Source organism: Protomyctophum bolini, assembly GCF_963924005.1.
Source record: "Protomyctophum bolini genome assembly, chromosome: 22".
Classification (NCBI taxonomy): Eukaryota; Metazoa; Chordata; class Actinopteri; order Myctophiformes; family Myctophidae; genus Protomyctophum; species Protomyctophum bolini.
Window position 1 is genome coordinate 28,032,453 of NC_137883.1, and position 14,949 is coordinate 28,047,401.

At 43.9% G+C, this 14,949-nt stretch overlaps 1 protein-coding gene across 4 annotated transcripts in view; it reads left to right on the top strand.

Annotated features, from left to right (window-relative positions):
• Positions 1-2,340: 2,340 nt before the first annotated feature.
• The window catches only part of garnl3 (GTPase activating Rap/RanGAP domain like 3), a 92,326-nt gene continuing 79,717 nt past the window's right edge, over positions 2,341-14,949 (top strand). For all 4 annotated transcript variants that reach the window (XM_080756493.1, XM_080756494.1, XM_080756492.1 and 1 more), the window contains exon 1: positions 2,341-2,941. In XM_080756493.1, coding sequence (XP_080612619.1) covers positions 2,841-2,941 — 101 coding nt within the window. In that variant the 5' untranslated portion in view covers positions 2,341-2,840. The remainder of the gene's footprint in view (positions 2,942-14,949) is intronic.

Here is a 14,949-nt window from a genome sequence, read left to right on the forward strand (position 1 = left end):
TGTGTGTGTGTGTGTGTGTGTGTGTGTGTGTGTGTGTGTGTGTGTGTGTGTGTGTGTGTGTGTGTGTGTGTGTGTGTGTGTGTGTGTGTGTGTGTGTGTGTGTGTGTGTGTGTGTGTGTGTGTGTGTGTGTGTGTGTGTGTGTGTGTGTGTGTGTGTGTGTGTGTGTGTGTGTGTGTGTGTGTGTGTGTGTGTGTGTGTGTGTGTGTGTGTGTGTGTGTGTGTGTGTGTGTGTGTGTGTGTGTGTGTGTGTGTGTGTGTGTGTGTGTGTGTGTGTGTGTGTGTGTGTGTGTGTGTGTGTGTGTGTGTGTGTGTGTGTGTGTGTGTGTGTGTGTGTGTGTGTGTGTGTGTGTGTGTGTGTGTGTGTGTGTGTGTGTGTGTGTGTGTGTGTGTGTGTGTGTGTGTGTGTGTGTGTGTGTGTGTGTGTGTGTGTGTGTGTGTGTGTGTGTGTGTGTGTGTGTGTGTGTGTGTGTGTGTGTGTGTGTGTGTGTGTGTGTGTGTGTGTGTGTGTGTGTGTGTGTGTGTGTGTGTGTGTGTGTGTGTGTGTGTGTGTGTGTGTGTCACAGACATGAGTCACAGACAATGACTCAATGGATTTGAAGCACCACAACCGAAGTCTGTTCAATGACACAAACATGGTGGAGTCTTGAGTCATGGTGAGAGAATCCTTCGTCTAAACATTGGGCCGATGCACCGGAGAGAGCAAAACAGTTTTCTGGCTCTGTGTGTGTGTGTTTGCTTAACCTATATACAATTGGGGTGGTTGTATTTTGTCTCCCTGTCTTCTATTTAGACATTTAGTCAGATCGTGTCAACTCAAAGGTCACGTGATATCTCACCTAGACACAGGATCTGACACAAATCTTGACCTCATGGTGAAGATTCAATGTATCCCCTGAGCAAGCAGTTGTATTAGCTGTATGAGCTTAATGGTGAAACTAAATCAGCACGTGTGCAGGAAACCGGGTTCAAATCTGGGGTAGAAGAGGAAAATTACATTGGGGACATTACCCAACACTTAGAAAAAAACAAATTAATAAATGACTCTACAAGCATCAGCCTATAGATCGGCTGGATTTTGTTATTTGTTGGTCGACAAAGCACTCTATATTAGAGTTTAAATTAAATCGGCCTATAAATCCCTTATCGTCTAACTTCTGAGAGTGTCCAAATTAAAAAAAAAAATGGACCAGACAGGGAGTTATGCATACCACAATGGAGGAATTCAAGTGGAGATGAAAGTTTGAGAATCTACTGGCTTAAAAATGTTTAAAGAGATTGTGACATTAAAAAAAAATAGTTTTTGGAATTCTTTTTAGGTTTTCTGAGCTCAATTGCACCCAAAGAAACCCTGAAAATGGATGCCTATAGTATTGTGCAGGCTGTGGGTGTCACTCACTTTGGAGAAATAGTTTGTCAGGAACAGTATGAGGGTATTGAGGGCATTGAGGGCCAAGCCCTTTTGACTACACTAGCAATCCCATTTATAATTGCTTCATAGATCCATCCCTGCTCTGCTGTTTGGTCAGAGTTATAAATAGTGTTTGAACAGCAAAGCTGTCAGCCAGTGGCTTATACCTTATTAAAGGGCTCGAACACTTTTTGTCGATTTTTCAAAAATAGCAGACCTACAAGCTTGTAGATCTGCTATTTTTCAACAGCTAAAGTATAACATAATGCTTAGTTAAAACGCCAAAAGGGGTTCCCGTATAGAATGGGTTTAAAGACTTAATTGTAAGCCTCGCATCGTGTACAATTTTTGTTTTTGTTTTTCTTCCTTCTAATAATTTTTGTTCATCCCAAAACATTGTGTTTATTGTCAGAGTTGGCTTTGTCCGAGGCTTTACAGGTCTTTAAATAAATACTTTATGAAATGGGAAAGAAATATGGGAAATTAGCTTCCGGGCCGCTCGTCGTCATGAAAGGTGGTGGGACTGCAACGCTCTATGGAGCATTTATTTTTGATTTCTTGTCCACCTTTGGGGATGGCAAGCGGTAACTAACTATGCAAGGCACCTTTAAAGGCGGCAGCTATAGGGTTAACTCTTCATCACCTTATAACACATCAGCCTCTTCATCATTATGCTACCTGAGCATGTCCAACTTTAATTACACTTAACTTAAATACAATGCGCTGAATACTGAGCAACAGCAACCACCCCAATAATCCTCCACCCATCACACACACCCACACCCACACGCCACACCCACACACGCATGGAGTCATCACCTAGTGCTAATTAGTTGTGTGTGTCTGTGTGTGTGTGTGTGTGTGTGCGCGCGCAGTGTGCACGTCTGTGTGTGTGGGATGGGAAGGGATCAACACAGTCGGGACTCCATAACACTTATAACGTAACATAGCACACAGTCTGGGATAGCAGCAGCAGCAGCAGCAGCAGCAACCCGCCGCTCAGCACCAACAACAGTAGGCTGCCGACGGCACAACAACGCCGTCAAATCAAAACGGAACGCCGTCAAAAAAACCCAACAACAACAACCCCTCCTCCCCCCAAAAAACCATGATGCACCACTAGTAGTAACCCCAGGACATCGTCTTCTTTCGTTGTCTCTCCCAGTGGAAACTCTGCGCCGTCTGTGGTTCTTCTACTTTACATGTCCTGCTCAAACTGACGCGACGCGTAAAAAGGGGGGATTTTTCTGCTCTTTGTGGTCAGCAGTCGTTCCTGTTCCTTTCCTTCGTTCCTCGCAGACAGGCAGTCCATTACCCCGGACCCTCTGTCTGTCTACCCCGGGTTTGTTTTGGGAAAGGATTTGGAAGAGCTGCGTTCTGCTACTACTACTAAAGGGGATCTGCTCGACTGGACTATAGAGGCTGGCACCCATGAATTCGGATATCAATGTGTACCTCGGCAGAGAGAAAGCGGGCATCATGCGGAAGAGAGCGTTGCTCCTTCGGAAAGGGTGCAGCTTCGAGATTACAAGGTAGGTAGATGGTTTATCTATGATGGGACGGACGGACAGACAGACAGACAGACAGACAGACAGACAGACAGACAGACTGTCTCAGACAGACAGACATGGGGGCACAACCGACCCTACCAAACTGTACAGGACTGTGTTCTGCTAGTGCTATATGATCTGTTCTTCCTGCAATGATTTGGCTCCCGGTGGGGGATTTTGGAGCTGTGTGTGTATTTGGCATGCTCACCTGCATGCGCGCAGATGGTGCCCAAAATCATAGAATTGTGTTTAGTGCGCGCGCGTGTGTGTGTGTGCGCGCGTGCGGAGTCAAACAGTTATTGATCTTTTATCAATTCATATCCAGTCCATCATGGACTGTCCATGCAATATCAAACAATGAATTATCCATATTATCTGTCCATCGATGTCATATTATCTTCCTCCTATTATAGTATAGAAATCTGGAAAAAATAAACCTGTATAGAATCGTGATTTCTAGCTCCTTGGATGAAATCCAATTAGTGCAACACACACACACACACACACACACACACACACACACACACACAGTCACACACACAGTCACACACACACACACACACACACACACACACACACACACACACACACACACACACACACACACACACACACACACACATAAATACTTATATAGCCTATACACACACACACACACACACACACACACTATAAGTATACTGTATACAGCCATACTGTAAAGCCTGTAGGGAGTGCAGTTACGCAGCATTGAGTGTGCAGCAGACAGTGCACTGGACACTGCAGGTTGGTGAAGCTGATCAACCCTTCATCACCTCTCTTCTGTCCATCACCACTCAGAAGCATCCCATATACTGAGTGACATCCATATTGATCTGGGAGGCTCATTCATGGAGGCAGCTGTCTGCCCCAATGCTTAGTGCTCAAAACATGGTTAGGGCTGAGAGAGAAGCTTGATTAGGAACTCCCAGGACAGTGGTTCTCCACCAGGGGGGACCCCCAGGGGTCCTTGGGGAGGGAGGGTTCCACGACGGGGTCCCTCAGAAAAAAACGACAGTTTAACCCTATTAACACCTCGAGGCCGACGTTACAAATGCCTTGGTCTTGTTTAAGATGGTTAAAAAAAAACATAGCTTGTATGTCTGCTATTTTTGAATAACCAAACGCTAAATTGGTGCGGATGCTTTCCTGATTTTAATGGGTTAAACATTCATTACAGCCCCTTTTTGAGCTTGTAGATCTGGTATTTTTAAAGCATTGTGACACATCTTGTCTTTTGGGGGTCCCTGGCACGGGATAGCCTATTTTCAAATGGGGGTCCGCCACCAAATAAGTATACATTTTGAGAGCCATTGCTAATAGCCTACCTACCCCCGCAATGCATGGGTTCATACAGCAGTCTTAAAACCCATTTTGACCTGAGATCAGATTCTAAAAATGTCTTCTAAATCCTGACAGTTTTCTGAAAAAGCTATGTTTCTATGTGTGGTTCTTCGACTTTTCAAAAATAGCAGATCTACAAGCTCATGGCGCGCTACGAGCTTGTAGATCTGCTATTTTTCAATAGCTAAAGCATAACATAATGCTAACACCAAAAGGGGTTCCCGCCCAAAATGGGTTAACTTTGTGTGTGGATATATCTTAACAACTAACCAGAAGTGTGTGTTGTGGTTTAATGCAGTATGCTGGTATTTACAAATAGTATATATATATATATAGGCCCTGAGGGCGAGAACGCATCTGCCTGGGTGACGGCAGACTGCTGGGAGAATGCTGGCGCTTTGCCATGCAGGGTCAGATCAACATATGGATTGTCAGAACAGGTCCGCTCCATATATGGAGATCTAAGGGTGGCAGCGGGGGCAGTGTCTTGAGTGTACAGGGTTTGATGAGGTCTGGCCATATATGGAGCGTGTCTTGAGTGTACAGGGTTTGATAAGGTCAGAACAACATATGGAATGTCAGAACAGATCTGAGCTCCATATGGAGATCAAAGGGTGGCAGCGGGGGCAGTGTCTTGAGTGTACAGGGTTTGATGAGTGCCCAGGTATCTAGGTCTTCTGATCCAGTCTCCATGTATGGCTATCCAGGGTTTGATGAGGTCAGTGTCGTGATCTTCATATATGGAGGCGTGATGTCACGAGGCGTGACCATATATGGAGGCGTGATGTCACGAGGCGTGACCATATATGTAGGCATGATGTCACGAGGCGTGACCATATATGGAGGCGTGATGTCACGAGGCGTGACCATATATGGAGGCGTGACCAATCAACCAACCGACCAATGGGCGATGCAGGTTTTCATAGCAACATATTATTATTATTATTTAGTGGTGAAAGCAATCACCTGCAGCATTATAGTATCATATCTCATATTTGACACATATTAGGCTAGCAGTTTTTTCACGCCGGGAGGAAAGTATGACAAAAAGATGAAAAAGAGAAGTATGACAAAGTTATAGAAACTGTACATTTATCAGCAACTGTATGTTGAAATGTGCTGACCAGCAGCATCTACTGGAAATGCACAGTCGGGTCTTGGGTGTTAACCTCATACGTACATCTCCATATTTCAACTTTTTAAGTGTTATTCTTTTTCTTCTTTCTTTTTTTTTTTGCCCCTCCTATATACAGCATATGTAGACGAGCAAATCGGCTAACCAATCGCATGAATTCAGTTGTTCATGAGATGATGATGTATGTCTGATGATAAGAGCTGATAATTCCGCTAAATATGACGTAAATTAAACATCAAAACATTAAACGCCATTGACATTGAAGGGGAAACATTACATATAATTTATATAATATAAATATTGAATGTTAGTCCCTCCTATATACAGCTTTTGTCCCCACACGTCTGACAATGAAAGGAGAAATTAGGTCAAATGTCCGCCAAATATGACGTAAATTTAACCAACCAATCACCTAAATTCAGTTGTTCATGAGATGATGTATGATGATGTATAATGATAAGAGCGCCCCTCACTTCACACGGGTGTGATTGTTTTCATCCTACTACAGTGGCACACAAAAAGATAGCAGAAATACAGCTTAGTATAGATCTGAAATTTGTGCTATTTTTGAAAACGTTTTCATATAAAGGGCGAGTGGGTTTTATAAATTAGTTTTGGACATGGAATGAAGACTTACGCCCGACACCGACAAGCTCACGATGCACACTGTGAGCTTGTACAGATAGATGGACTAACAAAATCACACCCGTGTGAAGTGAGGGGCGCTCTTATCATCATACGCCATCATACATCATCTCATTCTGGCCAGTCTCAATTTGCGTCCTCACTTTTGTCTTCAATGTTTCAGTGAATAGGTTTTCAATGTAATGTGGTCCCAGGGGTGGTCTTTTTAGAATGGGTCCTAGCCTAGGGACATTTTACAAGTCCTACTTCAACAACGCTAGAGTACAGTACTGAGGACAGTATTGCATGCCAGGACCCCCGGAGGGTGACATGATTGTGTCCTTTCTCAATGTAGTGAGTCGAAGGATGCAGGATGCAGGCTATTTGCATTACACAAGTGCCCCTCGATAGATATGAAGCTTTCTCATGATCACATGGTTTGGAGCACATATTCATAAAAGCAAACAATCTAAAGTATACATTACAGATTACACGATATACATAGACATATCGGAAGGCTTTCCCTATTTGTACAGTGGAAGAACATTTTTCAGAAAAGCACCCAATTTATAGATTACTTTTTGTTTTTCAGATTTTAGTAATGCAAGTAATTTAAACGTAGAAGGGTGGGTAAAAAAATTAATTGGCAGGTATTTTTGCCTGAAATTCATAATGCCATTATTCTTACATTCTGCCGAACAGCGGCGATGATATGTAAGAAGTTAATAGAGCGCGAGAGGATTTAAATGATCAAACTCAAAAGCTCTCCTCACGCCACCCCCACCCACAGGCACCTTGAATGAATGGATACTGTTTCTGTATATGTATTGTATTGTAGATGACACCCTCCCACTCTGGACACCTGCTGCTGCAGCTTTCACATGTCATGACAACTGTAACTCTAACTCCAATTAGCTCCCAAGGAACAAACAGTTAATTATTACAGTAAAAGGACACTATCTGACATGACTACTACTGTGTGTGTGTGTGTGTGTGTGTGTGTGTGTGTGTGCGTCTTAGCAAACACACAGCAGGGAGCAGAATAGCTCAGAGTCTCTGAGGGGGGGGGGGGGGTCGTCGAATCCCAGGCGTTACATAAACACACACCCATGGGAGGCTGGCAGTGGGAGCCATACGACTCTAACACACATACACACACACACACACACACACACGCACACGCGCACACACACACCACTCGCCCTCACAGGGACTAATTATCTGATATTTAGTATGACGTAAACTAGCTGTCCTCCCCCAACATTCAACACTTCCTAAAAATAATACAAAGCAATTCTTTGGAATATGACAAGCAAGGCGGGCGGGCGATGATGGCCAACTGGTTAAGGCGCTTACCACACATTTAGCCGGGGAGACATACCATCAGTGTTGTTTTGGGCAGCAAATTTCTATTTTAGTTTAGTCATATATGTCACATGTTTAGTCTTTGGAATGAAACTTCATATTTTTTGTCACCTGGAATGAATGTCAGTCTAGTTTTAGTCGATTAAATATCATAAGATTTTAGTTGACTAAATCTACATTTGATTTCTTTCGACTAAATTGTATTTTGGCGGGCCTTAATGCCGTCGTAATGGCGGATTTTACACTTGCTGGTGATCTACAAGCTTGCAACGTGTCGCAGTGCGACTCATTGTGAGCTTGTAGATCTGCTATTTTCAACATGCAACCAAGTGTAAAATGTCTTTTACTTACTGGATCTCTTGTCCACTAGTCCCTTGCAAACATTTTAGTCTCGTTTATATTTGTTGACGAAATTGTCAATATAGGCCTAGTAGTCTTAGTTTTAGCCATCATAGCTTAGTTTTCATGTAGTTTCCATTTAGTTTTTGTCAGTGAAAAAAGGTAGTCGACGAATATTTTTCGTCATAGTATTAGTCGGCGAAATCAACACTGTTTACCATTTTCGGCTTTCTGATGGGGTCGGGAGCGAAGAGAACCGTGGTCATGTTGTAGTGACTGGTGTGTAGTCATCAGGCCGGAACCACCAAACCGGAACCACTATTTACCCCAAATAATTCCCTGCATCATCATTTTAGGGCCTACCCAATAAAAGCCTTGATTCGTCGTAGTTTATCTTATAGGAATAGTATACATAGTTTGTATTATTGTATATCCATCTTCTATTATAACCCGTAGCAACTGGTGAGACTAAACTAGTACTAGTACTACTAATACTCAGCATTTACAATTTTAAATGGGGGATTGGGGGAACCAAAACAAAGCGGCACCAAAAAACTGGAACCCTTCAACTGGAACCACCATGTTTTTTGTTTTTTTGTTCATGTCCGTGGCAAAGACCGGATCACATTTTGGAACACAGACCAGGCTTTCCTTTTCCGCGGTGGAAAGTCTGGCGACGTGCGGTTCACCACATAGTCACTCCCCGTTCCCTGTCTCTCTCCACAGTACCGTCAAACGTAAAGGCTGAAAAGCCGCCCCAAAAATAGTAAGACAAGCAACTCGTAGTCGTAGGCCCAACACAAAAGGTTAGAATTAGGGCTTGTCAGTTAACCCATTCTGACCTGAGATCAGATTCTACAAATGTCTTCTACATCCTGACAGTTTTCTGAAAAAGCTATGTTTCTATATGTCAGTCGTTCTTTTATTTTTCAAAAATAGCAGACCTACAAGCTTGTACCCCCACATGGTAACTCTGTCATTTCTCTGCCGTTTCGGACACCGGGCGGCTTTCCGGAACCGGGCCGGCACCCTGTGGGTCTGGAAGTCCTGGGGACCCCCCCCCCCCAGGGACCCCCACACGGAGTTGCACCACTCTTTTTAATAAATAAGAAATGAAATAATCGAGACAAAAGTTTGAGATGACATTGATTTGAAGTCATATCGCCAGGCCCTAGTCAGCATTACGGCTGAATCAATCAGCAGAGCCTAATCAAAAATAATTGCCAGCCATAATGCATTTAGTGCAGAACGTGTGCCACTACATTTTTCTAATGGAGTGGATTAAAGGCTGTACAGAAGAGAATGGATGATTGTTTTACACTGTCAGAGTGTAAAACGAGTCCTCTCTATAGCACTGGTTCTCAAAGTGGGTTCCGGGGACCCCCAGGGGTCCTTGAGGGAGCTCCGCTGGCAAAATTACCAGGCAGGGAAATAGTGTTCTAACACTCACACACACACACACACACACACACACACACACACACACACACACACACACACACACACACACACACACACACACACACACACACACACACACACACACACAAAATCAGACACATTCTGCAGTTGGAATATACTTATTTTTTTGATCCATTAAAACATTTTAGATTTCAGCTAAAAAGCATTGTTTTATGCTTTGGCTATTCCAAAATAGCAGGTAATACAAGCTGATATTGCATCACGTCGTGCTAGGAGCTTGTAGTTCTGCTATTTCTGAAAAATCGTGACAATGTGTGCAAGTCTTTGAATATACCGGGCATAGACTGTATACATTTTTAAAGTGTTTGCTTCTGGCTGCGTGAATATTTTCAGATGCGGGTCGGCGGCCATATCATTATGGAGGTCCTTGACATGGAAATGTTTGAGCGCCACTGATATACAAACACATGTTTTTTTCTGAAAACTGTAAGACATTTTGTAGAATTGGTCTTAACGAGTTAACCCATTTAGGCCTGACGTCGAAAAAAGAAAAAAATGTAATAATACATATTCAAAGATTTGAGGCACATTTTCAAGATTTTTCAAAAATAGCAGACCTACAAGTTCATACCGCGCTATGAGCTTGTAGATCTGCTATTTTTCAATAGCTAAAGTATAACATAATGCTTTAAAACACCAAAAGGGGTTCCCGCCCAAAATGGGTTTAAAGGTCACTGAACACATGATGAGTCAAGGTCACACCACGCCGTATCTCATCAGAGCGATATGTTCTTCCTCTGTGTTTGCTGCACCAGCCATCCCTCCAGTGCTTCCCAATGTTGATTTATTTCAAGGTCCTATACACCCCCATTAACTCTGACTGATAGGGCACGGTGGCAGTCGGTATAGTGCTGTCGCCTCACAGCTAGCAGTTTGGACTCCTCATGCATAGAAGGAAGCATGAGCTCTGTCTGCTGGCCCCCTCAGGTTGGGAGAGGAAGTGTAGAGCCCAGGATTACATTCGATAATTGACACTGGGTGGAAAAAAATGGGTTACAAAATTGTGGGATAAAAAAAAATACACTCTCAGAGTTACAGACCTGTAAAGGTCCATTTGGAACCCATTCAAGGAACCCTGTGCAGTGTGCAGGGTCTATGTACCCACACTTTAAAGTCGGAGTGCATTAGCTTTTTCTATCATTTTATTTAGAAGTTTCAGTCTATAACGGAAGCGAATGCGTTTCTGAACCAATCGGAGCAGATTGCATCCCTTCAGGCTATGGGACGTAGCTCCACCACGTCCGTGACCTTAGGCCATTTTTTAAACCAGTCCCTTGTCTTGAAGTCATGCTCTCGGGAGGTTCCCTCGTCAGGAAGTGATTCCAGCTGAATCAAGTTATCTTGATTAGGGTGCTGGGTATAAAAAACAGTTTGGAAATGCACTCGCCCTCCTTGTGCAGAAACAGGAAACAGACACCATTCGTTGCCATGGTTACCATCATGCCATCGTGTTACCTGTTATTTTGGTTGTACAGTTATATTGCATTGCATGGTGTTTTGTGACATGTGGATTTCATTAATATCGACATTTAAAAGGAATTACAGCGTGATTGTCAAAAGGACATAGATCGTTTATAAATCATTTTGTGTTAAAAGGTGTTTTGTTTGTGTGGTTTATTAAATGTATAGTTTTTCACGGTGGGGTAAATAAAGAGCCCTTGTGAACATCAGTTGGAGCGTTGTCTATTCTGCATCAGATGAAGATTGTTTAGGAGCAGTTTATTTATCATTTATTTGTGGTGGTTCTTACATTTTGTAGGTGGCGGACAGAGAGCAGGGCTGCACAGGGCAATGGAGTCTAGATCGGCACAGACTCGCTCTTGAGGGGCTTTATAAGCCACTTCCACTCAAGGCTGCTTGGTTTCGGACGACACTTAATATGGCGCAGCCTCGCGTGAAGTGAACGCGCATATCGAGGGCAAGTGTGTATAGGGCGAGTGGCGAGGAGGCGGTTTAAAAAAGAGGGTTTAGAGTTATAAAGGATAGACTGGGTGGACTGCCCCGCCGCCCCCTGCTATAGCTGGGGGGGGGGGGGAGGGCTAACTGCCCTGTCTAAGTCCTTACTGACGTCATGGACATGGCTAACTGCCCTGTCTAAGTCCTTGGCAAACTGTGTGTGTGTGTGTGTGTGTGCGTGTGCGTGCGCCACTGGACCATGACAAAGTCACACACAAATGCATTTAACTACAGTACAATATCGAGGGTATTTTGTTGGCAATGCAGCAGCCAAATGTAAGGTCACTCATCTGTGCTGCGGACAAAACAAAAACATTTTTTTTGTGTATGAATGAATGAATGGATGAATGAATGAATAAAACTGGAGGAAAGCCATGGGCCATCTGAAAGCTGCCCACGTGCCACCATTGGCACTTTGGACATACCTGTCTGGTATACGTTGAGGTCGTGACGTGCGCCGGAAAACACTGATTTACACTCTACAAGCTCACGGACCCGTACGTATAGATGTGACACGCATGAGCTTGTAGATCTGCTATTTTCGGCGCGTCACCGCCGTATACCAAGGAGTCTTAAGCATACAGTAAATGTGTGTATAAAGGAGATTAAACTTCATGTTGATTCTTGGGTAGAGCGATAATAAATCATTGACCTTTAGTGCTGTCCAAGTAGTGCTGCCAGCCCTAACAGTCCTAGAGAGCCCACCACCGTGCCAGGAACAGTGGTGGTAACTTAAGTACCTTTCGTTGCTGTCGGGCAAAATCCTCTTATCTCCAGATAATAACCTTTTGTGTTTTTGGAAAATTAAGTAAAAGTTTGGCGACAGAGGCGATATTTAGGGATGGGTCCGATTCATCAATGAATCGTTAGGATAACATTTGATATATTTCTTTAAATATATACCATTTATTTTGTTAGCTTCTAAGCCATATGGCTAATGGGCTAGTATCTACTATATATACAGGCCTGTATTACTGGTATTGATGGTATCATTAGCCTGATTGAGGCAACATGGATGGATAACAGAATATATTTTCCACAATTGATGGTTTTCTACAAAAAACACCCCCCCCCCCACACTTTACATGAGTATGTCCATTTCTTCACACTTTGTACTTCTACTCCACTGCATCTAAGACTTTAGTTACTTCTACTCCTTCTACTTTGTCGATTCAGAATATTATTGCAGAACACACGAACCAATTACACAGTCGTCGGATCGCTAATTGTTTGAGCTAATTGCAATTGGTAATAAAGGATATTAATAATAAATGAATAAATAAATAGGAAATAATAAAATAAAATACAATAAAATTGGCCTTTTACTAGATTAAGGGGCTACACAGTGAACCAACCAGACTCTAACCCGTACAATTGAAAATAGATTACCACACATCCAATTATCACTATAAAACATGACAAGCTAAAATGAGTGTACATCGTTTCTAGAAATCAAGGGAAACAGAAAAATTACATGTAGGAAAACATAACAGCTAGGATACAGCATCAAAAGATAGTGAAAGGGTATTTTCCCTTTTTAAAGTATAACAAAATGCCTAATTAGAAGACTAGGCATAAGGCGCCGCACAAGATACTGTAGGGCCCTTCGTATGATGAAGCTACATCTAAAAGCCTGTCACACACGAACTGCAGGGGAGTTTCTACTTTGGAAGAACCTGGCAGCCTCTAGCAGATCTAGAGTCTGTGTGGAAACTCACTGGGTGGAATCTGAAGCAGGGAATCCATAACACAGAACAGTTGTAGTTCATTTAAGGAAAGGTATGCACTGGCAGCCGGCAGCTTGAGTCTGCTCGCTGCCGGACCTTGAACCACTCGAACCCTAGCACTATCCTCCGGGGAACACCAGAAATAGCCGATCTGCAAGCCCACAAAAACCGTCGCAGTGTAGAAGGAAACCGAAAACAGTACAGACTCGGCAACTTGAGCCACGGACCACCGTTTGAGCCACGGACCACCGCTTGATGACATTTAGCCTCTCAGACCCAAATCTCCAGTTGTGAGATTGCATTGTGCATGTTGGCTCCCAAATCTTTTATCTTGTGACCCCCAGGATCCAAACTAGTAAAAATAGCAGATCTACAAGCTTGTATAGTGGCTACTTTTCCTTCATGAAATTATAAAAATAAGAAAATCATTACATTGAAAGTGTTTGCGAACCAGTGTATACTATATTGTACCGTGTGTGTGTGTGTGTGTGTGTGTGTGTGTGTGTGTGTGTGTGTGTGTGTGTGTGTGTGTGTGTGTGTGTGTGTGTGTGTGTGTGTGTGTGTGTGTGTGTGTGTGTGTGTGTGTGTGTGTGTGTGTGTGTGTGTGTGTGTGTGTGTGTGTGTGTGTGTGTGTGTGTGTGTGTGTGTGTGTGTGTGTGTGTGTGTGTGTGTGTGTGTGTGTGTGTGTGTGTGTGTGTGTGTGTGTGTGTGTGTGTGTGTGTGTGTGTGTGTGTGTGTGTGTGTGTGTGTGTGTGTGTGTGTGTGTGTGTGTGTGTGTGTGTGTGTGTGCGTGCGCGCGCGTATTCAGCTCCTCTGCTGTCAGAGCTAGCATGTTATGTAACTTAGAGTACCAGCCAGAGGATCCTGCCGTGACTTGTGGTGCTGTTTAGTCTGACAGGCTGACACCAAAATGTGATCCAGATGCACTGCACGTGCGCTGCGTGCACGCGCACACGCACTGCATGTGTGTGTGTGCTGCGTGCACGTGCACATGCAACCTCTGCTGCAGGGTTTCGCAAACCTTTTCATGTCAAGGACCCCCAAATTGATATGTATTTGGCTCCCATCTGAAATGTGTTTGTGCCAGCCAGGCATATACTGTACTGTATGCACCCCTAGAAGAGAAGATTTATGTAGAAGATTTTCAAAAATAGCAGATGTGCAAGCTCGCAGCGCTGTGTATGCGCTGTGATGCGCTGACTGAGACACAAGCTTGTAGATCTGCTATTTTGGAATAGCCAACGAGTTAAACGCTGAGCTATAAAACTCCACTATATTTCTGTACCATACAGCAGTAAGGCCATCGTACCCCCCTCCCCCCTCTCCTCTCTCTCCCTCTTCCCACTTTCTCTTTCCATCCTTCTCTCTGTCTCCCTCCCTCTCCTCCCCCGTCTCTCCCTCCCTCCCTCTCCTCCCCCGTCTCTCCCTCCCTCTCCTCCCTCCCTCCCCTCCCCTCCCTCTCCTCCCCCGTCTCTCCCTCCCTCTCCTCCCTCCCTCCCCTCCCCTCCCTCTCCTCCCCCGTCTCTCCCTCCCTCTCCTCCCTCCCTCCCCTCCCTCCCTCCCCTCCCCTCCCTCTCCTCCCCCGTCTCTCCCAATCCTGCTCTCTATCTCTATCAAAATGTTACAGAGATTCAAGCCTTTTCCTGTTTCTTCCTGTATATTTGTTTGCCAGGATGGTATTTTGATGACTTTATCGTTGGTATGATCTCCTCAGACGTGTCTTCTGAACATGTTGGTGCAATATTTGTGTGTGTGTGTGTGTGTGTGTGTGTGTGTGTGTGTGTGTGTGTGTGTGTGTGTGTGTGTGTGTGTGTGTGTGTGTGTGTGTGTGTGTGTGACACACAAAGCCTACAGTGTATATACAGTACGTACTGCACAAACAGTGTTGATTTTGACAGCACATTTTGATTTTAACCTTTTATTTATTGCTTTTGACAAAATGAGGTACAAACAGGTACTGTATAGTATAATCCAATTCAAAATGAGGTACAAACAGGTAC